General features: G+C 41.9%; 1 protein-coding gene and 1 pseudogene across 7 annotated transcripts in view; one reads left to right on the top strand and one right to left on the bottom strand.

The window, feature by feature from the left end:
• The window catches only part of LOC309549247, a 16,386-nt pseudogene extending 16,341 nt beyond the window's left edge, over positions 1-45 (bottom strand). Inside the window, exon 1 of the transcript in view lies at positions 1-45. This exon is cut by the window's left edge and continues 36 nt beyond it. The product of the transcript in view is annotated as an uncharacterized misc_RNA (transcript).
• Positions 46-19,663: 19,618 nt separating this feature from the next.
• MICU3 (mitochondrial calcium uptake family member 3) overlaps positions 19,664-22,953 on the top strand; it is a 262,043-nt gene continuing 258,753 nt past the window's right edge. For 4 of the 6 annotated variants that reach the window (XM_082243041.1, XM_082243037.1, XM_082243040.1 and 1 more), the window contains exon 1: positions 19,665-19,925. In XM_082243041.1, coding sequence (XP_082099167.1) covers positions 19,719-19,925 — 207 coding nt within the window. In that variant the 5' untranslated portion in view covers positions 19,665-19,718. Of the gene's footprint in view, positions 19,926-22,953 lie in introns of all 6 variants that reach the window. The other 2 variants (XM_082243038.1, XM_082243042.1) reach the window with 2 other exon arrangements.

Raw genomic sequence — 22,953 nt, 5'->3', positions numbered from 1 at the left:
ACTACAGTAATCTCTGCTGTCTTCCAGGTCCCATGCCAAGCGCATGCCCTGTTGCATACTAACCACAGGGGGTCGTCTATTCAGAACGGGTGCTATTAACAGAATGCCTTTCAATAGTCTCAATAAATGCAAGACGTTCTCTGATTGGATGAGGTAGAGAAACAGGGCGGTGACAGCATGATCTCTACTTCACACAATCAGAGAACGCTTTTCATTAACTGAGAACGAGTTCACAACTGTTACTGAGCTAGCTATACATATGTCATTGACTACCTAGCAGAGGGCATGGGCATGATGTAAAGTACATGTGCTTGGCAGTCAAAGAGCCAAAGAATTTAAAAAGTAAAAGAAAGAACAACAGCAGGCACCATCCCATCACCCTTCAGTAGCTCAGATTTGAATACAAATCTTCTCCTCAAATAGGCATTCATGTGTACTGCTATGGCGAGGCTCATTGTACGCACCAATGGATCCAGTTTATTACTCCATGATGAACCTCTGTTTAAGGAGAATGCATTTTGCCATCTTTACCTTGGATGCTAATGGAACCTATTGTAATATATCTATATGTACATACAGGGCTACTATTAGAAATCATAGGGACCTGTACAGTCTTCCTAATGGAGCCCCCTAACCCTGCATACGCCCCCCCCCCCCACTTTATCCGCCTGCGCCCCGAAAATAAAACAAAATGTTTCTCCTCTGCTCTCACCTCTTGAGCCCCTCTGTTAACATGACCGTAGGATTTTGCTGTCTTACGTCCAGGCCACTTTTTGCGATTCGGCACTGTGCAACTTTAACTGACAATTGCGCGGTCATGCAACGCCGTACCCAAACGAAATTTACGGCCTTTTTTTCCCACAAACAGAGCTTTCTTTTGGTGGTATTTGATCACCTGTGCGGATTTCATTTTTTGCGATATTAATAAAAAAATGCGACAATTTTGAAAAAAGAACAGTATTTTTCTACTTTGACAGTTAAAAAATATCCAATATATTCAATTTTTGTCATATATTTAGGTCAAAATGTATTAAGCTACATGTTTTCTGCTACATATTTTTGGTAAAAAAATCGCAATAAGCGTATTTTGATTGGTTTGCGCAAAAATTATCGCAGCTACTAACTACGGGAAATTTATGTCATTTTTATTGTTTTTTTTTTAACTAGTAATGGTGGCGATCTGGCGGCGATCTGCGATTTTTTTTTGCGGGACTGCGACATTGCAGCGGACAGATCGGACCCTTGACTGACATTTTTGACACTTTTGGGGGTACCAGTGACATTACTACAGTAATCAGTGCTATAAATATGCACTGTTACTGTAAAAATTACACTGGCAGGGAAGGGGTTAACTTTTATTGGTGATCAAGCAGTTAATGTATGCCTGGTGCTTACTGACGTGTGTGGGGGGAGGGGACTATGTGACACAGGCACAGATCGCAGGTTCAGCTATGCTGAATCCTGTAATCTGTCCCTGCCTGTCACTTAGGAGATCCGCCCGCTTTGTTTACACAAGCGGGCGGATCTCCACACTCGATCCCCGACGATCGGGGAAGAGCGGCGGTGATCACTGCCGTTCCTCCCCTAGTCCGACTCCCGCTGTAACTGAATACAAGGGGAGGAGTCCAGGGACGTAGGTCTACGTCGCTGGACGCTAACAAACCACTTTTCCGCAGTAGTACCCATGTGAGCGGTCGGCAAGTGGTTAAAGCCCTGGTAAGCAAGTAAGAGTGGGGGTGTGGTCTAGTAAAATCAATTTATTAATTTAGGCAGTAATTAACCCCCTGTTTAGCTGATGCGGTCTGGGCCCAGTACAACAGGACCAGTTGCACTGTCATATCAGCGGCCCTGTGAACATGTATTACTCTTACATAAATATATAAGAGTATGTGACATTTAAATCATCAAACACCAGTACACAGCATTAAATTAAATAAAAAAAAAAAACAATTCTCATCTGATAGAAAGCAACAAAAAAAATGGTCTACTTAGTAGGCCATTTTTTTCCTGGTAACATTCCTCCATGACAGGGGTCTCAAAAATGCGGTCCAGGGGCCAAATACAGTTCTTTGCTTGCTTTTATCCAGCCCTTGGGGTACTATTTTCATCCACTGATACCAACATTGGGATATAATTCCCCCCATTGACACCAATGAAGGGACAGAATTCCTCCCAATAAGACCAATGATGGGGCACAAATTCTCCCAATGACGCCAACAATGGGAGCTCAATGACACCAATAATGGGACACTATTTTTCCCACTGACACCAACAACAGGGAGCTATTCCTCCCACTGATGCGAGGACTTTTTCTACTCCCACTGGCCCCCCTCTTAAGTTTAAGGACAAATAAATGGGAATTTTGTTTAGAAAGTTTGGAAACCCCTGCTCTATGAAAAAGCTCTCATATGAAGGCGTGGTATTTATAGACAAAAGAGGCTAGTTGTACCGGTACGCATGATCCAATAGTCCTCACACATCTAACCTCACACATCTAAGAAGTCTAATGCCTCGTACACATGCATCGATTGTTGGCCGACCGATCGGCCGTCTTTTGTCCAGTGTTGTTGTGTTGGTTGAAATGTGCCTAGACTGCACACAGATTTTCTCAGCCAACAAAAACCAACTTCAGAAGTGATGTCATATGCTGGTTTACTTTCCGTGTGTATTTTCTTCTCAGAGCATGCCCAGTCTTGCTCATCAGATTTTTGTCTGCCGAAATCTGTACTGACTGACGAACAATCGGCCGTTGTGGTGACGGCCAACAAAAATTTTATAGCCTGCACACACGATTTTATTCGGCCGAAAAGTCAGAGTCGGTTGTCGAAAGCATCATACTAACAAGCCGAAAATCGGCCGATCGGACGTTGGCTGAAAATTCATGGCCAACTATCGATGCATGTGTACGAGGCATAAGAAAGGCTTCCCTGAGCATGGAAGGTGACACTGAGCAACAATATGTTTTAGACCTATGGAGGAAGGTAGGGGAAATAAGCAGTAGTGTCATGTACCTGGTGGAGGCTGATTTGATGAGAGCCTTCCCTTAAACATCCTATCCAATACCTTCCAAAATGAATGACAAGGCAAGGCAAGGAAAGGAGTGCCACTGGTGCTTGCAGTGGGTCTGGACAGAGCAGATGAGCTGAAGACCATCTGGATAAGGCTGAAGTGCAGGAGAGGTTCAAACTGAATCTGTGCTTGCAGATCAGCACAGGAATGGCAATCATAGTCAGAATGAGAAGGAATCAGCAACAGCCAGACATGCTGGCAAGCACAAGTAAAGTCAGAGTCCAGGTAAAGGTTGAGAACAAACAGGGAGCAGAGGTACCAAGGTAGCAGTCAGAAGACAAAGTCAACAGGACAGGATACAAGCTAAATCCAGGAGTTGGAGATATTGGCACAATGGAGTCAAGAGGCAAGCCAAGTCAAACACAGCATAGCAGAAACATAGGTCAGGTCACAGAAGCTGAAGACCACTGAGTAATTTTTTTTTAGGTAGGCCAATTGACTTTACAGACATATCAATATTCCCTCATCTGACCACTAATGACCAGACTGAGTGGATACATCTAAAGTTACATATTTAGACAGGTTGTAAAAAGTCAATCTAGTTCAACCAATAAAAAATAAATAAAAATCGAACAATCCCATATACACAATCCTCTCAGTTGATCCAGAAGAAGGAGAAAAACCCCAGCAAAGCATGATCCAATTTGCTTCAGCAGGGGAATCAATTCCTTCCTGATCCCCCCGAGAGGCAATCAGATATTCCGTGGATCAACTTTATCTATAAATCTTAGTACCCAGTTATACTATGTACATTTAGGAAAGAATCCAGGCCTTTTTTAAAGCAATCTACTGAGCTGGCCAGAACCACCTCTGGAGGGAGTAAATTCCACAATTTCACATTTCTTACTGTGAAGAAACCTTTCTGATTTGGAGAATAAATCTTTTTTCCTCTGGACGTAAAGAGTGCCCCCGTGTCCTCTATAATGACCTTAAAGTGAATAACTGATCACCAAGTTCACTTTATTGGCACTTTATGTATTTGTACGTGTTGATCAAACCCCCCCCCCCCCCTCAATCTCCTCTTCTCAAGAGAGAAGAAATTCAGTTCCTCTAATCTTTTCTCATAGCTGAGCTCCTCCATGCCTCTTATCAGTTTGGTTGCCCTTCTCTGCACTTTCTCCAGTTCCCTGATATCCTTTTTGAGAGCTGGTGCCCAAAACTGAACTGCATATTCGAGGTGAGGTCTTACTAATGATTTGTACAGGGGTAAAATGATATCTCTCTCTCTGAAGTCCATGCCTCTGTTAATACAAGAAAGGACAGCAGCTTGGCATTGCATGCTATTGTTAAACTTATGATCTACCAAAACACCCAGATCCTTTTCAATCATGATTCCCCCAGTTGTACTCCCCCCTAGTATGTATAATGCATGCATACTGTATTCTTAGCCCCTATGTGCATAACTTTACATTTATCAACATTAAACCTCATTTGCCACACACTTGCCCAATGAAACAATGCATTGAGGTTGGCTTGTAAGTTGGAGACATCCTGTAAGGAAGTTATTCCACTGCAAAGCTAGGTGTCATCTGCAAAGACTGAAATTCTACTTATAATCCCAGACCCCATATCATTAATAAAGATATTAAAAAGTAAGGCTCCCCACACTGAACCTTGGGGTACACCACTGATAACCTTAGACCATTCAGAGTAAGAATCATTAACCACTGCTCTCTGAATTCTATCTTTTAGCCAATTTTCTATCCAATTACAAACTGATCCTTCCAAGCCTGTAGACTTTACCTTACACATTAGCCGTGTGTGGGGAACTGTGTCATACACTTTGGAAAAATCCAAGTATACAACATTCACAGCCACCCCTCTGTCCAAGGTTTTACTTACCTCCTCATAAAAATAAATCAGGTCTGTTTGACAACTTCTGTCTTTCATGAATCCATGCTGTCTGTTGCTTAAAATATTTTTTTCCAGCAAGAACTGGTGTGGTCTTTTATGAAACTTTCCAATATCTTCCTGACTATAAAAGTTAAAGCGGAGTTCCACCCAAAAGGGGAACTTCCGCTCATTTGCTCCCCCCCCCCCCCCCTCCGTTTGACAGGTACCCTTCCTCACTTCGGTAGACAGCGCCACTGCACCGTCCACCAAAAGTTCCGTCCTCCCTCTCCTCCCCTACCCCCCCCCCCCCCCCCGAAAGGCTTCATTGCCGGTTACCCTTACAAAGAATGGCGGCGGCAGCACCCGGCAGCCGATCCAAAAATCGGCTGGGGTGCTGACATCGCAGGCTCTCTGGACAGGTAAGTGTCTATATAATTAAAGTCAGCAGCTTCAATATTTGTAGCTGCTGACTTTTAATTTTATTTTCTCCAGGTGGAACTTCTATTTAAACTAACGTCTATAGTTATTTGGTAAAGACTTTGATCTCTTTTTAAACATAGGCACCACATTGGCCCTACGCCAATCTGATGGTACTATTCCAGTCCTTAAAACTGAGTTCCTACCATTTCTGTGTTTATTAAAAGTCAGCAGCTACAAAAAGTGTAGCTGCTGACTTTTAATAAACACACACTCACCTGTCCCACGATTCAGCGATGCGGCCGCCGGAACCCTCGGTTCTCTCCCTCAGCTCTCCCCAGTGCCGGCATCACTAGTGTGGGCATCCGGCTGTGTCAGCTTGAGGCTTCATAGCCAGGTGCGCACTGCGCATGCGCGACTCGCGCTGCGCTTCCTGAATGGCTGTCCTGTGACGTGTCCCAGAAGATTGCAGGGAGGGAGGAGAACTTCCGCTCAAGCCGCCACAAAAAAATGACATGCCACATGGGACGTGTCAGGGGGTCAGGAATCCTTAAAGCGGAGTTCCACTTTTGGATAAAGAATACTTTTACTCTTTAATAATAAGCGTGACTCTCTAATTTCTTTGCCTCTAGCATGTAAAAATACCAAAGTCCATTATCCCAAATAAAGTAATCTACCATTTAAGCACAGGGGAATATAAACCTTCATAAAAGACAAAGTTAAGTCAGTATTGCTAGCCACTGAGCCAATGCAGCAATGGTAAATCATACAATACAGTATATACATGCCACGTACGAGTGAGAAGACACGAGGATTCCATTATACTCTACTAAAGACATATGGAAAAGAAAAGCCTGTGAGGTCCTAAAAACTGGAGTTTGACACTAACTGTGTTGAGTGGTAATTTATACTGAGCCAATGCAGGTGCAATACCATCAAAATGAACTGCTGACATGTTTATGAGGTTTGAGTTAAATACCACCAAAAAGATAATTCTAAAGCTGAAGAATGTTAACCAATTATACTATATTGAATTACAAAAGCATGTGATCACTGGGAAGAAATGTCATGAGATTACCTTTATAGCACATATTTTCATCAAGGAACTAAATGTTATTTCACGTTTACTGCTATGAGTTATTTAACAAAAAAATAGATGTCAGTTGTTACATGTGACAGACGTTAGAGGTAGGCTTGACCATACACGTTTTCCTTCTTCATTCCCTGCTGGTCTATACTACCTCATTTTGAATTGTACAACAACCTCGGGCCTGGACTGGCAAACTTGAAAGTCTGGCATTGGTCAGAGAGGGTGGTACTTTCTAGATTGCTCAAATCTCAGACAGTGACGAAAATCGCTGTCATCTATAAAAAATTGTGCAGTATGACTAAGGCCCCTTTCACAAGACCATACCTATCAGGCCTGCTGGTCAGTTTTTCAGGTAGACCTGATCGGAACGTCCATTCATCCCTATGTATCGGCAGAGTTGTATAAAGTACTCGAAACCCATACTTGAGTAAAAGTACAAGTGCTCGATCAAAAAGTGACTTGAGTAGAAGTGGAAGTGCTCGATCAAAAAGTGACTTGAGTAGAAGTGGAAGTGCTCGATCAAAAAGTGACTTGAGTAGAAGTACTAAAGTATTCAACATTTTTTGTACTTAAGTTTTGCAAGTAGTTTTTTTTTAAAATGTTGCTACTCAAGTACTGAAAGTAAAAGTACCAGTAGTTTTGAAAAAAAAAAATTGCTACTCAAGTATTGAAAGTAAAATTACAAGTACTGTGTTATGTAGTTATTAAAGAAAGAAGTCAAAAGTTTGAACATCATATTGTTTTTTATTATTTCAAATGCAGCTTTTATTTATACATATAGTAGCTTTTATTTTCGTATGCGCTGATAATACACACGTTTTGAGCTTCATGAAACTTGCCATCTACTGTTCTGGCAGTGGTAATTTTTATAAGTGTAACGAGTAACTATGCAGCACAAAAAAAAAATATTGGAGTAGAAGTATTGAAATCATTGAAAAAATGTAGTGAAGTAAAAGTGGAAGTAGGAGAAAAAAAATCTACTCTAGGAAAGTACAGATACCGCCTTTCGGTACTTAAGTACAGTAGTGAAGTAGTTCTACTTAGTTACTATACATCTCTGTGTATCGGTGGCTGTGAACGCACTTGTGTCCTGTTTACATCTGCCTACCTCCGATCCGGTCCGCTAAAAACAAATGGAAGGGGATACGTCCTCCTTCGGGTGTACATGGACAGCGGAGTCCGCTTACACCCAGGCCATCCATAGAGCAGAGAGGGTTCTGTCTGTGTCTGCTCTGAGTGGACACGGACCTGTCATCCACCCACTCTGCTCAGATCAGCAGGGGAACAAGGGATAGATCCACTGCTGATCAAAACAAAAGGTGCCTGTGTAAAAGGGGCCTTAGGGTGATGATTGGAACTTTTAAACAACCTTTTCCCCACTACTTTTATACTTGCTTTTCATAATAACAAGTGCAATTATTTAGAGGTTAGATGAAAGGTTTAATATGGTATAACACTTTTGAAAGTTAAATAGTACATTTGTATTTGTGGCCTGTACAACGACGGATGAAAGAGGCACAGAGAAAATGGATTTGAAAAGATGGACAGTCCCTGTAAGGTCCGGTTCACATTCCTGCGATCACAGAGATTGCATGTAATTCGGAGCGCACTGCTCCTAAATTAAATGCGATCTCATGTGCGGTGCAAATTTCAGCCATACAGTTTGTACGGCTGAATTCGCACCGCATCTGCACTAAACACGCACAGGACCCTTTTTTTTATCCGCAGCAGAATCGGATCGCATGGTGGTTCACACTAGTGCGATCCGATTCTGTGCGAACCTGCAGATCGCACTGCGATATGCGATCTCAACTGGGGGTGTCGTTAACTTTTAATTGACACCCCCTGCGTATCGCATATGGCAGTGTGAACTGCCAGGGGTGCGGATGCGATGCGGGAACACGCTGTATATTCGCAGCATTCCCGCATCGCAGAAGTGTGAACCCGGACTTAAAGGAGGATAGTTGGGAACTATATGATGTAAACATTTTTACAAAGCAGAACTCCAGGCAGATGTAAATGCAAAGTATGAGCATATACTGTATTTTTTTATTTTTTTTTTTGCCAAAGGATTTCTAATTATGGTTAGCAATCACTGTGTTAAGCTGGCCATAGATGTACAGAATTTCAAACAAACATTTCTAGGTGTGGTGTAGTGGTGTAGTGGTTAGCACTTTCCCCTAGCAGCAAGAGGGTCGCTGGTTCAAATCCCAACCATGATGCTACCTGCCTGGAGTTTGCATGTTCTCCCTGTGCCTGCGTGGGTTTCCTCCCACACTCCAAAGACATGCTGGTAGGTTAATTGGCCCTACTATGTATGTATGAATGTGAGTTGGGGACCTTAGGTTGTAAGTTCCTTGAGGGCAGGGACTGATGTAAATGTGCAATGTATATGTAAAGCGCTGTGTAAATTGACTATATAAGAACCTGAAATAAATAAAATAAAAGTCGTAGGAAAACCTAAAAACGCAAATTCTCAGAGCATTCGTTAGTCATTCGAAAGATTTAGTTTGCTTTTAACAATTGATTTCGGAATGAATTTGTTTTGTAGATTTGACCCAATAAATATTATAAAAACAAACTTAAAACCTTCTTTTCCCAAGAATTTTAATTCGAAATTGTACCCATCTTTGGCCAGTTTGAATCATATCTCTGTCAGTTGGAGCTGTCACTCTGATACCTCCTGGTTCAGCATTACTGCTTCTAAGGTCATCTTTAGGCATGGGCGTCCGCAGGTAGGGGCAAGAGTGGGCAAATGCCCCCCCCTGGAATCTCAACTTCCCCCTTTCAAGTGATTGTTAAGCCACTTTATACCATCCTGTCTGGTCTTTTTAATAATCCTGTTTGCCCCAGTGTCTGTTTTAAAAAAATAAGCCATTCTTTACCAGGGCTGAGGCCGCTCACGTGACCCGTTGTCTCTTTCCTCTCCCCATCTGACAGCTGCCTGCAGCAGAGAGGACAGAGGAGCTATGGATGACGGAGACACGTAAACTGATCATAGTGTCAGGGCTTAGTCGCCATGGTATACCGTGGTCAGTTTACAGAGAGGAGGACATAGCCAGGCAGGATCAGCCAGGTATTTTAGGTGATAGAAGGGACCAAATTACACAGCACAAGCACTGTGCTGTATAACATGCTTTAAAGGAACAGAATCATTTTTTTTTTTAGGTTAACAAATGCTTTAAAAATATATGCTCCTGTTTGCTCTTTAAAAATGAATACTCAAAATAAGTATACGGAATAAGCCCCTCCCCTTCATGGCATTGTTGAAAAAGGGGCGGAGCATGGGTGACCTTAAAATGTTGCCCCCCCCTGAAAAAAGTTCTGTGGACGCCCATGTCTTTAGGGCCTGTGTAATCTAGAAAAACTCATTATATGACTAGGGATCGCTATGCAATAATTTCTTTTATGTTGTGGGGGTGTCATACGGTGTCTGCCCAAATGCAAACTATCAATTCAATATAATTATAAAAGATTGTATTTAAAGAATTTTAAAGCAGTAGTAAGCAGGGTTTTTATGACAGAAGAGACACTATCGGTCTCTTTTGCCATACATGTTTCTCCCTGCCCATCAGCTGTAGTGTACAGTCATGCACAGCTCAGCATACAATAATGGCACCCAATCTGTGCCATTGTGATGTCACTCCCATGACATCATCACGACCTGGCAATTCAAGCGGAGAGATGAAATGACGACCGGACAAAAATGGAAGCATCTGGGTTCTATAGGGTCAGTGACAATGCAGCTCTGGAGGGCACATTATGACAGCTAAGTCTGCCATAATGTGTTATTATGTGGGACAAGCACAATATGACATTAACCTGGAGAGAATATGATTAACCACTTGCGACCAGCCACAGTAGTTTTACTGCGGCAGGTCGGCTCTGTTACGAAGAACGATGTACCTGTATGTCGCTTTGTGTAACAGATAGTGGGAGCACCCCTTCCCTGCCAGTGTCATTAGTACAGTAACACTGCATATTTTTAGCACTGATTACTGTAGTAATGTCACTGGTCCCCTCAAAAGTGTCACGATCTGTCCGCTGCAATGTCGCAGTCCCGCTCAAAATCGCTGACCACCGCCATTACTAGTAAAAAAAAAAAAAAATGTAAAAATATAAATGACATAAATCTATCCCCTAGTTTGTAGACGCAATAATTTTTGAGTAAACCAATCAATATACACTTATTAGGATTTTATTTTACCAAAAATATGTGGCAGAATACATATTGGCCTAAATTTAAGAAAAAAATTGTTTTTTTCATTTTTTTTAATTGGGAATGTTTTATAACAGAAAGTAAAAAATATTGTTTTTTTTTCCAGAATGGATGTTATTTTTTGTTTATAGCGCAAAAAATAAAAACCACAGAGGTGTTCAAATAGCACCAAAAAAAAAGCTCTATTTGTGGGAAAAAAGGACATAAATTGTATTTGGGTACAGAATCGCACGACCGTGCAAATGTCAGGTAAAATAACGCAGTGCTGTATCGCAAAAAATGTCCTGGTCATTAAGGGGGTAAAACCTTCCGGTCCAGAAGTGGTTAAAACAGCATTAAATGTCACTGCCATATAGTACTGTATATCCTATAATATTTTGCAGTGATAACATATACACTGCAAATCAGTAACAAAAACATTGCTGTATAGCTCAACTAAAGTGCAGTCTGCTGTATGGCTGGATTATGTCTTGTTACCTTTAGTGCAAACATCAGGACAGCTTCAGCTCCATCTGAGAGCTCTGCGTCCTCTATCAGCTTTTGCTGCCTTCCCTGCAAAATATACAGGTGCATCTAAAAAAAATTAGAAAATCATCAAAAAGCTAATTTAATTTAGTAATTTAATTTCAAATGTCAAACATATATTTTATATAGATATGTTACACACAGAGTTATTTATTTCAAGCATTTCTTTATTTTAGTTTTGATGATTATGGCTTACAGCTAGTGAAACCCCAAAATTCAGTATCTCAGAGAATTAGAAAATTACATAAGACCAATAAAAAAAAAAGGATTTTTAATACAGAAATTTTGGCATACTGAAAAGTATGTCCATGTACAGTATAGTATGCACTCAATACTTGGTCAGGGCTCCTTTTGCATGAATTACTGCATCACTGTGCCGTGGCATGGAGGCGATCAGCCTGTAGCATTGCTGAGGAATTATGGAAGCCCAGTTTGCTTTGATAGCGGCATTCAGCTTGTCTGCATTGTTGAGTCTGCTGTCTCTCATCTTCCTCTTGACAATACCCCACAGATTCTCTATGGGGTTTAGGTCAGGCGAGTTTGCTGGCCAATCAAACACAGTGATACCATGATCAATAAACCAGGTATTGGTACTTTTGACAGTGTGGGCAGGTGGGCTCACCAAATCATCACTGACTGTGGGAAAATGTGCATTCTATTTGGAAATCAAGGTCCCAGAGTCTGGAGGAAGAGCGGAGAGAGGCACAGAATCCAAGTTGCTTGAGGTTCAGTGTGAAGTTTCCATAGTCAGTGATGATTTGGGGAGCCATGTCATCTACTGGTGTTGGTCCACTGTGTTTTATCAAGTCCAAAGTCAACGCAGCTCTCTACCTGGAAATTCTAGAGCACGTTGTGCTTCCCTCTGCTGACCAGCTTTATGGAGATGCTGATTTCATTTCCAGCAGAACTTGGCACCTGTCCACACTGCCAAAAGTACCAATACCTGGTTTAATGATCATGGTATCATTGTGCTTGATTGACCAGCAAACTTGCCTGACCTAAACCCCATAGAGAATCTGTGGGGTATTGTCAAGAGGAAGATGAGAGACACCAGACCCAACAATGCAGACGAGCTGAAGGCCGCTTAACCTCCCTGGCGGTATGATTCTTTTGGATTTTAGGTGCTGAAAGCGGTACCATTATTTTGCATGTAATTCTTGTGAATGAGCAGCCCAAACCAACTGTATACATTTATTATATATATTATATATATACAGTGGGTACGAAAAGTATTCACTCTTTGTTATATTGCAGCCATTTGCTAAAATCATTTAAGTTCATTCTTCTTCCTCATGAATGTACACATAGCACCCCATACTGACAGAAAAACACAGAATTGTTGACATTGTTGCAGATTTATTAAAAAAGAAAAACTGAAATATCACATGGCCCTAAGTATTCAGACCCTTTGCTGTGACACTCATATATTTAACTCAGGTGCTTTCCATTTCTTCTGATCATCCTTGAGATGGTTCTACACCTTCATTTGAGTCCAGCTGTGTTTGATTATACTGATTGGACTTGATTAGGAAAGCCACACACCTGTCTATATAAGACCTTCCAGATCACAATGCATGTCAGAGCAAATGAGAATCATGAGGTCAAAGGAACTGCCTGAAGAGCTCAGAGACAGAATTGTGGCAAGGCACAGATCTGGCCAAGGTTACAAAAAGATTTCTGCTGCACTTAAGGTTCCTAAGAGCACGGTGGCCTCCATAATCCTCAAATGGAAGACGTTTGGGATGACCAGAACCCTTCCTAGAGCTGGCCGTCCGGCCAAACTGAGCTATCGGGGGAGAAGAGCCTTGGTGAGAGAGGTAAAGAAGAACCCAAAGATCACTGTGGCTGAGCTCCAGAGATGCAGTCAGGAGATGGGAGAAAGTTGTAGAAAGTCAACCATCACTGCAGCCCTCCACCAATCGGGGCTTTATGGCAGAGTGGCCCGATGGAAGCCTCTCCTCAGTGTAAGACACATGAAAGCCCGCAAGGAGTTTGCTAAAAAACACCTGAAGGACTCCAAGATGGTGAGAAATAAGATTCTCTGGTCTGATGAGACCAAAATAGAACTTTTTGGCCTTAATTCTAAGCGGTATGTGTGGAGAAAACCAGGCACTGCTCATCACCTGTCCAATACAGTCCCAACAGTGAAGCATGGTGGTGGCAGCATCATGCTGTGGGGGTGTTTTTCAGCTGCAGGGACAGGACGACTGGTTGCAATCGAGGGAAAGATGAATGCGGCCAAGTACAGGGATATCCTGGACAAAAACCTTCTCCAGAGTGCTCTGGACCTCAGACTGGGCCGAAGGTTTACCTTCCAACAAGACAATGACCCTAAGCACACAGCTAAAATAACGAAGGAGTGGCTTCACAACAACTCCGTGACTGTTCTTGAATGGCCCAGCCAGAGCCCTGACTTAAACCCAATTGAGCATCTCTGGAGAGACCTAAAAATGGCTGTCCACCAACGTTTACCATCCAACCTGACAGAACTGGAGAGGATCTGCAAGGAGGAATGGCAGAGGATCCCCAAATCCAGGTGTGAAAGACTTGTTGCATCTTTCCCAAAAAGACTCCTGGCTGTATTAGATCAAAAGGGGGCTTCTACTAAATACTGAGCAAAGGGTATGAATACTTAGGACCATGTGATATTTCAGTTTTTCTTTTTTAATAAATCTGCAACAATGTCAACAATTCTGTGTTTTTCTGTCAGTATGGGGTGCTATGTGTACATTCATGAGGAAGAAGAATGAACTTAAATGATTTTAGCAAATGGCTGCAATTTAACAAAGAGTGAAAAATTTAAGGGGGTCTGAATAAAATTTTCGTACCCACTGTATATATGTATGTATATATATATATATATATATATATATATATATATATAATGTATACAGTTGGTTTGGGCTGCTCATTCACAAGAATTACGTATATATATATATATATATATATATATATATATATATATATATATGTATATTTATATATATATATATATATATATATATATACTGTATATATATATATATATATATATATATATGTATATATATATATAAATATATATTTACATAAAAAGTAAAGTAAAACTGCAGGAAAGAGCACTGGGGGGCAAACTAATGTGATTTTTTTTTATTTTGAATAGTATCAGTGTGTTTGGTGTGTTTTTACATTTGAATTTGCCGCCGGTTCCACCCCCCTGCGAACGTCACGTTGCAGGAGACGGAAGCTGGGGCACGGAGACGATCGGGAGGAAGAACCGCCGCTAGACACCGCCGGACACATCGCTGGATCCCAGTGACAAGGTAAGAAACCTCTTTTACAGGATCCAGCAAAGCTTCTGGCGGTACCCCGAGTGTGGCTCGGGGTTACCGCTTTTGGCTCTGAAATGTAACTCCGAGCCACGCTCGGGAATACCGCTAGGAAGGTTAAAAGCAACCTGGGCTTCCATAACACCTCAGCAGTGCCACAGGCTGATCACCTCCATGCCACGCCGCATTGATGCAGTCATTTATTCAAAAGGAGCCCCGGCCAAGTATTGAGTGCATACTATACTGTACATGGACATACATTTTAGTAAGCCAACATTTCTCTATTAGAAAATCCTTTTTTTTTATTGGTCTCATGTAATCTAATTTTCTGAGATACTGAATTGTAGGTTTTCACTAGCTGTAAGCCATAATCATCAAAATAAAAGAAAGACATGCTTGAACTATAACACTCTGAGTGTAATAAATCTATATAAAATGTATGAGTTTCACTTTTTGAATGTAATTACTGAAATAAATTAACTTTTTGATAATATTCTAATTTTATGAGATGCACCTGTACTACATTGCATTATTCTGGCCTCAGTGTACGGTCTGTATGCTCCTCAGTAGCTGGGATAATGTGTCTGTATGAAAGCTTTGAGTTGTAGAATTTATTGGACCTATATAATAATAAATAATGCAAATATTCAAAAGTGTCAGCTAGGTGTCGGTTGTTGTCTAGGTGTTGACAGTGTGTAGTAATAAAAGGTAGGTGTGATAGATACTCATGTTTTCAGTAAAATATTGTAGGTGTGAACAATGAACGTTCACTTTTTGAGAATAGGGTGTGAACGTCCAGTTTAGGAAAGCTGTGAGTAGAGTGTGACCTGATATGACCCAATCTGTGAAGAAGCACCCATGTGTGAAGCTTGTAGCTGTGAGCATTCAGTTATTTGTGAACAATCATAGTTTTATTTAATAGGACAGTGCTAAGTGCGATGACAATTTGTAATTATCCACGGACGAGCTTATTTCACTTCCTCACAGGTCACAACTGCTGGAACAATGAAAGATGTTTGCAATTGAGGAATGAACTCTGCATATTGCTGCTTGTGTTATTTCTAAAGGCCAGTGTACACTGTTGCATTTTAACATATACATTCTAACATGCTAGATTGCATCTGTTGTGGTTCTCCATAGTAAATAGTGGGTCACATAGTTACATAGTTAGTGAGGTTGAAAAAAGACATCAGTCCATCCAGTTCAACCTATGATGTGTGTGTGTGTGTTTGCTAACACACACACACATCATAGGTTGAACTGGATGGACTGATGTCTTTTTTTGCTGTGGGTCCTCATACAGTATTAGATTGTGGTTCCCCATAGTAGATAGCGGGTCCCCATAACAGATAGTGGGTCCCCATAGTAGATGACGAGTCCCCATAATAGATGATGGGTCCCCATAGTAGATGATGGTTCCCCATAGTAGATAGTGATTCCCATAATATATAATAGGTCCCTATAGTAGATGGTGGTTCCCCATACTAAATAGTGGTACCATATAGTAGATGGTGGGTCCCCATAATAGACAATGGGTCCAGATAGTATATAGTGGTTCCCCATATTAGATAGCGGTTCCCCATAATACATATTAGGTCCCTATATAGTAGATGGGGAAGAAGACAGCTGTTTCCCACAGTAGATGGCGATTCTATAGAGTAGAAAATGGTTCCCCAAAGTAGATGGTGGTTCCCCATAGCAGATAGTGGTTCACCATAGTAGATAATGGGCCCCTATAGTAGATGGTGGTCCCCTATAGTAGATAGTGGTTCCTCATAAAAGATGGTGGTTCCCCAGAGTAGACATTGGTTCCCCATAGTAGATGGTGGTTCCCGTAGTATATAATGTTTCCTCATAGTAGATGGTGATTTCCTATAATAGACAGTGGTTCCCCATAGTATATGGTGATTTCCTATAATAGATAGCGGTTCCCCATAGTAGATGGTGATTCCCCAGAGTAGACAATGGTTCCCCAGAGTAGATGGTGGTTACCTATAGTAGATAATGGGTCCTATAATAGATGGTGGTCCCCATAATAGACAGTGGGTTCCCATAGAAGATATTGGTTCCCCATATTAGATAGAGGTTCCCCATAATACATATTAGGTCCCTATATAGTTGATGGGGGTTCCCCATAGAAGACAGTTGTTCCCCATAGTAGATGGTGATTCTCCAGAGTAGACAATGGTTCCCCAGAGTAGATGGTGGTTCCCCATAGCAGATAGTGGTTCCCCAGAGTAGATAGTGGGTCTCTATAGTAGATGGTGGTCCCCTGTAGTAGATAATGGGTCCCTATAGTAGATGGTGGTCCCCTATAGTAGATAGTTGTTCCTCATAGAAGATGGTGGTTCCCCAGAGTAGACTATGGATCCCCATAGTAGATGGTGGTTCCCCGTAGTATATAATGTTTCCTCTTAGTAGATAATAATTTCCTATAATAGATAGTGGTTCCCCATAGTAGATGGTGATTTCCTATTATAGATAGTGGTTCCCCATAGTAGATGTTGATTCCCCAGAATAGACAATGGTTCCCCAGAGTAGATGGTGGTTACCTATAGTAGATAATGGGTCCCTATAGTAGATGTTGGTTCCCCAGAGTAGACATTGATTCCCCATAGTAGATGGTCGTCCCCCATAGTAGATGGTGATTTCTTATAATAGATAGTGGTTACCTATAGTAGATAATAGGTCCCTATAGTAGATGTTGGTTCCCCAGAGTAGACATTGATTCCCCATAGTAGATGGCGATTTCTTATAATAGATAGTGGTTACCTATAATAGATGGTGGTTTCCCAGAGTAGACATTGCCTGCTCCCATCTCCGTGCTGCAGTGTGTTTTAAACAATAGGACATGTTTGATGTTTTTAGTGTATTGGGAGGCCTATAGAAGTCAATAGCAGCACATCAAAACACATATAACATGCCTTTTGATGTGTTGGCAACAGGTATTAACATTATTTGGTCAATAGTTGTGAACTTATCCACTTTAATATCTAAATTGAAAATTATATTAAAAACATGCATCAGCAAATGCTAAAACAAATAGATCTAAATGTGCCCTCAGACAAGCAGCAATAAGTATAGTAAGCAATAACAAACACCCAAACTTTGCTATAGCCTGGTACACACAATAGGATTATTGGGCAAATGATCGTTGGTTTCTTTTTTTTGCATGCTACTCTCCATATCAAAAATGGAGCGTAGAGATAAAGGTGATTCAATTCTGTTATGTTCCACATCCCTAAAACTTGGACACAGAAAAAATGGGGGTTCTTCTATTAGTGGGACTTTAAATTGGGGTTCGACCGATTATCCGATCAACCGTCCCTTGTGACAGTAATAGGCCATGACAGGTACTTTTGATGGAGGGATCTGGGGTCTAAAAGACCCCAGACCCCTCCACTGCTCTTCAAATTATTCCAAATGCCGAAATCAGCATTTTTGAATATTGCCAGTTTTTTTAAATTGCCGCCGTTAGCAGCTGTGTAAACCGGAAGTGACGTTGTGACGTTGATTCTGGGTTACTACATCGGAGACCCAATCAAAGACGAATCCGGGTTTGTTCGGGACTCCAACCAGCCGGCAGATGTGCCAGCTGGTTGCTCAGGTCTCCCGGTGGAACGGGAGACCCGGGCAGTGCCGTGGAAGGTGGCGGGGGGGGGGGCGATATCCCCTCCTGCTCGCTGGGGTAATGGCCGAGCGGCAGCTGTACTGCTGTTAAGTGGTATGGTGGAGATGTATTACATTGTGACGGTTCTATGGTCACTTCCCATGCGCTATGCACTCCGCCATGTTGATTCTACGGCTTCTTCCACATCTCCACCATACCGCTTACCAGCAGTACAAGGCTCATCCTTTTTCATCGTCTGGTGAGAGAGATTGGTGGAGGGGGATCACTGTGAAGAAGCATCTGACAACACTTGGGGAGTATTACCTGCCTGTCGGTGGCCATCAGTGATGCCTGTCAGTGCCCATCAATGATGCCTGTCATTGCCCATCAGTGCTGCCTGTCAGTGCCGATCAGTGATGCCTGTCAGTGTTTATCAGTGACACCTGTTAGTGGCCACTGGTAATGCTTGTCAGTGCTCATCAGTGATGCCTGTCTGTCCCCATTAGTGATGCCTGTCAGTCCCCATCAGTGATGCCTGTCAGTGACCATCAGTAATGCCTGTCAGTGTTCATCAATGATGCCTGTCAGTGCCCATCAGTGATGCCTGTCAGTGTTAATCAGTAATGCCTGTCAGTGTTCATCAATGATGCCTGTCATTGCCCATCAGTGCTGCCTGTCAGTGCCCATCAGTGATGCCTGTCATTGCCCATCAGTGCTGCCTGTCAGTGCCCATCAGTGCTGCCTGTCAGTGCCCATCAGTGCTGCCTGTCAGTGCCCATCAGTGATGCCTGTCAGTGCCCATCAGTGCTGCCTGTCAGTGCCCATCAGTGCTGCCTGTCAGTGCCCATCAGTGATGCCTATCAGTGCTTATCAGTGATGCCTGTCATTGCCTATCAGTGCAGCCTATCAGTGCCACTTGTCAGTGCCGCCTTTTAGTGCTCATCAACCTATCAGTACCCATCAGTGCTGTCTATCAGTGCAATGTCATCAGCACACATCAGTAAAGTTGAAAAATGACTTATTTGGAACATTTTATAACAGATACTAAGAAAAACGGAGAGCTTTGTTTCACAAATTTCTGTCTTTTTTCATTTGTTTAGCAAAAAATAAGAAAACTCAGTGGCGATAAATATCACCAAAAGAAACCTCTGTTGTTTGGGTACAGTGTCTCATGAGTGTGCAATTGTCATCCAAAGTGTGACAGCTGAATGGTAGTGAAGTGGTTAAACTCGGTGCTGCTGATTGGAGAAGACATTGGGGCTGATTTACTAAAGGTAAATAGACTGAGAACTTTTCCAGATCTTAGTAAATAAGGAGAAGCTCTGCTGACTTCCATCATCCAATCATGTGCAAAATGTTGTTTTATTATTTCCCTTGCACATGATTGGGTGAAGCCTCACCTCATTTACTGCACTTGGGAAAGTTCTCCGTCTATTTGCCTTTATCAGCCTCAGAGAGGCTCCGGTGCTGAGAGAGGGGAGGGGGATGGGCGGGCTCAGTGATGACAGTCGGTCGGTCGGTCTGTCGGTAGCACAGTGACAGTCTGGACAGTATGATCCGGCAGTGACAGGGTCTCTTGGTTTCCTCTCGCGATCTTTCCTCCCTCCTCCTCCCCCTCCTCCTCCTCGGTCCTCCATCTCTCCGGTTATGTCGGCTCTCCGCAGCCTCCTCCGGGCTCTCGCCTCCCCCCGGGGCTCTCTGCTGGTGTCCGGGGCGGCCGGGGCTGGCCTGGCTCTGGCGTGTTATGGCGCCTATCGGGACGGGAGGGGAGCGCGACACTATCGCGACATATTGCAGCAGGGAGCCTGGCCTCGGATGGGGATCCTGGTACCGGTCAGTGCTGCCAAGGAAGCGGTAAGTGTGCCCGCAGAACGTCACTCACCCCCTACAATGCCAGGTGACCCCCATCTACATGATTTATGACAGGAGAGCCCGGGGTCACCCAGCTGTCAGAGGGGGAGGGGGGAGAGAGATCATCCACAGTGACAGGGATGGAGAGCTCCAAATCTCCAAATCAGGTGTAATAGTGACACCCTCCCATACCCAACTGATGGCTTCTACTATCATCCTGGTCATAACATGTATAAACCAATGCAAAACCTCATCATAATAATCATCACAATCATAATAATAACCACAATCATAATAATAATCATAATAATCATCACAATCATAATAATAACAATAATCATAATAATAATCACAATCATAATAATAACAATAATCATAATAATAATCACAATCATAATAATAACCACAATAAAAATAACAATCATCATAATAATCATCACAATCATAGTCATAACAATAATCATAATAATAATCACATTTATTATAATAATCTGAATCATAAAAATAATAACAACCCCAATCATAATAATAATCATAAAAAAATCTCAATCATAATAATAATCACAATAATAATCATCACAATAAAAATAACAATCATAATATTTAATCACAGTCATAATTATAAACTCAATCATATTACTAACCACAATCATAATAATAATAATCATCTCAATCATAATAATATTCACGATTATAATAATAATAAGCATAAAAAAATCTCAATCATAATAATAGTCACTAAAAAAATAACAATCATAATAATAATCACTAAAAAAATAATCATAATAATAATCTCAATCATATTACTAATCATAATAATAACCATAATAAAAAATAACAATCATAATAATAATCTCAATCATAAAAATAATAATAATCCCAATCATAATAATAATCATAAAAAAAATCTCAATCATAATTATAATCACAATAATAATCATCACAATAAAAATAACAATCATAATATTTAATCACAGTCATAATTATAAACTCAATCATATTACTAACCACAATTATAATAATCTCAATCATAATAATAATAAGCATAAAAAAATCTCAATCATAATAATAATCTCAATCATATTACTAATCACAATCATAATAATAATAAAAATAACATTATTAATAAGAATAATAATCAAAAAAAATATCAATCATAATAATAATAATAAAAATAACACTAATAATAATAATGATCCCAATGCTATAGGCAGTGATAAGAAGTAAAGTGGAGATGTCCCAATGTCTGTGTACAATCATCCTACAAACACAGCGCTGTCCATCTGTCAATATTTGTCTAACAGACACATTGTATAAATTCCTTCCTCTTATATGAAAACAGTCCAGCTGTACGGCTCCCTTCACACCTAGGCGTTTGCCATCGCAGGCAGGATCGCTGCAATTCTGCTGGGGATCCCAAATCGCTCTGCAAAATTGACAAATCGCACGACACTTGTTCAGAAGCCATGCATTTTTAAACATGGGTGCAAGTCTGCCGCAATTGTCGCTTGAAAAAGGAGCAGGAGCTTATTTTGGGCAACAAGCTGTGCGAAATGCAGGTTGCCGCAATTGCAGCGCAATTTATTGCGGCAGAATCGCACCCGCAAATCGCTTTGCAAAACTGACAAATCGCACCACGCTTGTTCAGGCGCCATTAATTTTCAAACGTGGGTGGGATTCTGATTGTCGCTCAAAAAGGTGCAGGAGCTTCTTTTGGGTTACAAAGCTTTGCGCAGTGTGGTTTGCCGCAACTGCAGCGCGATTTATAGCAGCAGAATCGCACCCGCCTTTAGGTGCCATTGAAAATCAATGGCACCTAGACAAGCGTGGTGCAATTTGTCAGTTTTTTAGAGCGATTTGGGATTGTGGGCAGATTCACCATGATTCTGCTAGCGATCCCAATTCGATCTGCAAAACTGAGAAATCACAAACGCTTGTTCAGGTGCCATTCATTTTCAATGACACCTAAAGGCGGGTGCGATTCTGCAGCTATAAATCGCACTGTATTAAATTGCACTGTAATTGCAGCAAACCGCATTGCGCAAAGCTTGTCATCTAAAAGAAGCTCTCATCACTGATAGATCACAGACATATAGGTGTTACCGGAGTCTAATGCTTAGTACACACGGGCCAAATGTTGGGAGACATCGGCCGGTTCCACAAAAACCATCCGACATTCGGCCCGTGTGTATGGCAGCTGGTCGGACAGAAGACAACTGAGCATGCTGGAAAAGCCAATGGTGGAGAGCGCTGATCGGAGTGTCCTGGTGGGGCGTCCCCCTGTCAGAATCCAAACATCTCAGGGGTGGAGATCACTGCACTAACGTCGGACTGTTAGTACAGCAGCTCCGAGCTGTTTGTTTTTTTTTTATTCATTAAACCAGCTGGGTTGAAGGAAGCTTTTAGACCCCTTTTACTGAGATGCCTCTGCCTAACGCAGTCCACTTGCTCAGTGGGGGATCGCTGCGGTGGTCACTGCTGTGCAGAGCGGACACAGACACAGTCCCGCTCTCCTCTATGGGGAAATCAGATGGAAATGGACCACCTGTCTGTTTCCTTCTGATCTGATCCACTGGACGGATGGAAAATAGGACCACAATTCATCTGCTTTCAGCAGGCAGGATCGGATCGGATGGCGGTGGGTGTTAGCGGATATGTGTCCGCGGACACCCGTCGCTCCATAGAGGACAATGCAGTGTCGATCAGGTTCGCCCAAAGACTAACAGGCGGACCTGATTGGACAGCCCCTGTGAATGAGCCCATAGTGTGTACCGGGCTTTAGGCTCAGTTCACATCTTTGCATGTTTTATTGCTGTTGCACAAACGCACTACAGTCCATTCAGCATGGTTTCCTAAGGGACGCGTTCACACTTTTTTCAGCTGCTGCGTTTTTGGAAAGGAACAGGGACTTTTTACAAAATGGTGCGTTTTTGGGTTAATAAACTTCAATGGAAAAGTTTCAGAAAATAATTTTTGCCACGATTTTACTGTGATTTAGCATTTCACATTTTTTAATATGCCTAACAACAAG

The sequence above is a fragment of the Pelophylax lessonae genome (genome assembly GCF_965119305.1).
Source record: "Pelophylax lessonae genome assembly, chromosome: 1".
Classification (NCBI taxonomy): domain Eukaryota; kingdom Metazoa; phylum Chordata; class Amphibia; order Anura; family Ranidae; genus Pelophylax; species Pelophylax lessonae.
This window is presented reverse-complemented; position numbering and strand designations above follow the sequence as displayed.